General features: G+C 42.0%; 1 protein-coding gene across 2 annotated transcripts in view; it reads right to left on the bottom strand.

Annotated features, from left to right (window-relative positions):
- Nucleotides 1-206: 206 nt before the first annotated feature.
- Nucleotides 207-1845, bottom strand: part of EXD1 (exonuclease 3'-5' domain containing 1) — a 58513-nt gene continuing 56874 nt past the window's right edge. The window contains exon 10 of one of the 2 annotated variants that reach the window (XM_011989306.1): nucleotides 207-1468. In XM_011989306.1, the coding sequence (XP_011844696.1) occupies nucleotides 806-1468 (663 nt within the window). In that variant the 3' untranslated portion in view covers nucleotides 207-805. The remainder of the gene's footprint in view (nucleotides 1469-1845) is intronic. The other variant, XM_011989305.1, reaches the window with a different exon arrangement.

The raw sequence follows: 1845 nt of genomic DNA, 5'->3' as shown, positions 1-1845 counted from the left end.
AGCCGGGCATGGTGGTGGGCACCTGTAATCCCAGCTACTCGGGGGGCTGAGGCAGGAGAATCGCTTGAACCCGGGAGGCGGAGGTTGCAGTGAGCAGAGATCATACCACTGCACTCCAGCCTGGGCGACAGAGTGAGACTCCATCAAAAAATAAATAAATAAAACAAAAATTAAATTATTGATTCCTATAATATTAACTATTTGCCTAAGAGACAGACAAAACATATGACATTCAAACATAAAGTTAATAACATATTTTAGAAAGGAAAAAAGTGGCTACTCCAGGCACACTGCCTATGGTGTAGCCCTGCTCCACAAGGAGTGGTAAAAAAAAATAAATAAATAAAACCAATAAATAAATAAAAAAGAAAAAAAGTACTGGTAAAATTATCAGGTACCAATTTTTAAAATGGATCATTAATAGTTTTACCAGCTCCCTTCAAAGGAATCTGCAAGTCAAGAAGCAAAACAAAATTTGAAAATGATGGCGTCTTCCTGACACTAAGCCCAAGATTTTTCCTTTCTTCAAATCCTCTAAACCCAAATTATGAGAAATAATGCACTCTGGTCACTGAGAACATTTCTACACAGTGACATAATCAGAAATTATACTTCTTCCATCATTTAACTTATTCATTCTCATTCTCTGCATACCCGGAACACAGGAGTAAGCAAGAGGATATAATTTTCCCCTGTGACTGAAGCATTACTACATTTACAACATGAGGAACGTGGGCACTGTGGAAGGCCCTGATGGCAAAGGAAATATGCCACCTGCATGGCCTTAAGAACAAACTGCACATCTCTAAGGCAGAGTTAGAAAGGGATTTATCCAGGAATCGATCTTCTCCAAGGCTGGACAAGGAGGGAGTGTGGAAAGCACAGCATTTTTTACAGGATAAAAGGTGTCACTTGGAGACATTCTGGTTTCCTGAGAAAAGGAAGACATTGAAACAGCCTGTTTTGTGCATTTTAAATCTTCCTTGTTTTCCACCAGCAATAACTGTTCTATCTCCTCTTTCAGAGATAAACTTGCCTGCAACTCATGTTTGGGTGTCCTAAAGTGTTCTTTCTGAGTTATTCTCTGGTCCTCTGACCCCTTTGACTCAGAGCAAATGAGTTTGTTACTGGAATCCTCACTGCTTTCCCCTTCCTCTATGGGAGGCAGATGCTGAGGCTTTGTAGCTTGTTTATTCAAAGATTCTTCTTTCAGTAAATTCACATCCCCATGAAAGTCTTGAGATGTAAAACTTGGAGCTTTATCTATCCTAAAATTTTTACCAAATAAGAAGCCTTTGACTTTCTCCTCTTTCCCTGCTCTCTCTATCACTAATTTCTTTGGCTGTAGCACTGTCCTTATTAGGAGTCCCTGTGCATTCACCCTGTATTCTCTTGCAGCTTTCTCCCTGCGCTGCTTCTGGAAGTCCTTGAGTTGAAGCAGTTCCTCTGGCAGCTCCATACATGTAGGCTAAGAAGAGAAAGCAAACACAAGTTTATTGTAACTAAACTTCCGAATTTGGTACTTAAAATCACTTTCTTTTTTTTTTTTTTTGAGACAGAGTGTCCCTCTGTCATCAGGCTGGAGTGCAGTGGGGCGATCTCAGCTCACTGCAACCTCTGATTCCCTGGTTCAAGCAGTTCTCCTGCCTTAGCTTCTCAAGTAGCTGGGATTAGAGGTATGCGCCACCCTGCCCAGGTAATTTTTTTTTTTTTTTGAGACAGAGTCTCCCTCTGTTGCCCAGACTGAAGTGCAGTGGTGTGATCTGGGCTCACTGCAAGATACGCCTCCTGGGTTCAGGCCATTCTCCTGCCTCAGCCTCCCAAGTAGCTGGGACTACAGGCGCC

The sequence above is a fragment of the Mandrillus leucophaeus genome, unplaced genomic scaffold, assembly GCF_000951045.1.
Source record: "Mandrillus leucophaeus isolate KB7577 unplaced genomic scaffold, Mleu.le_1.0 Scaffold35, whole genome shotgun sequence".
Taxonomy (NCBI): Eukaryota; Metazoa; Chordata; class Mammalia; order Primates; family Cercopithecidae; genus Mandrillus; species Mandrillus leucophaeus.
This window is presented reverse-complemented; position numbering and strand designations above follow the sequence as displayed.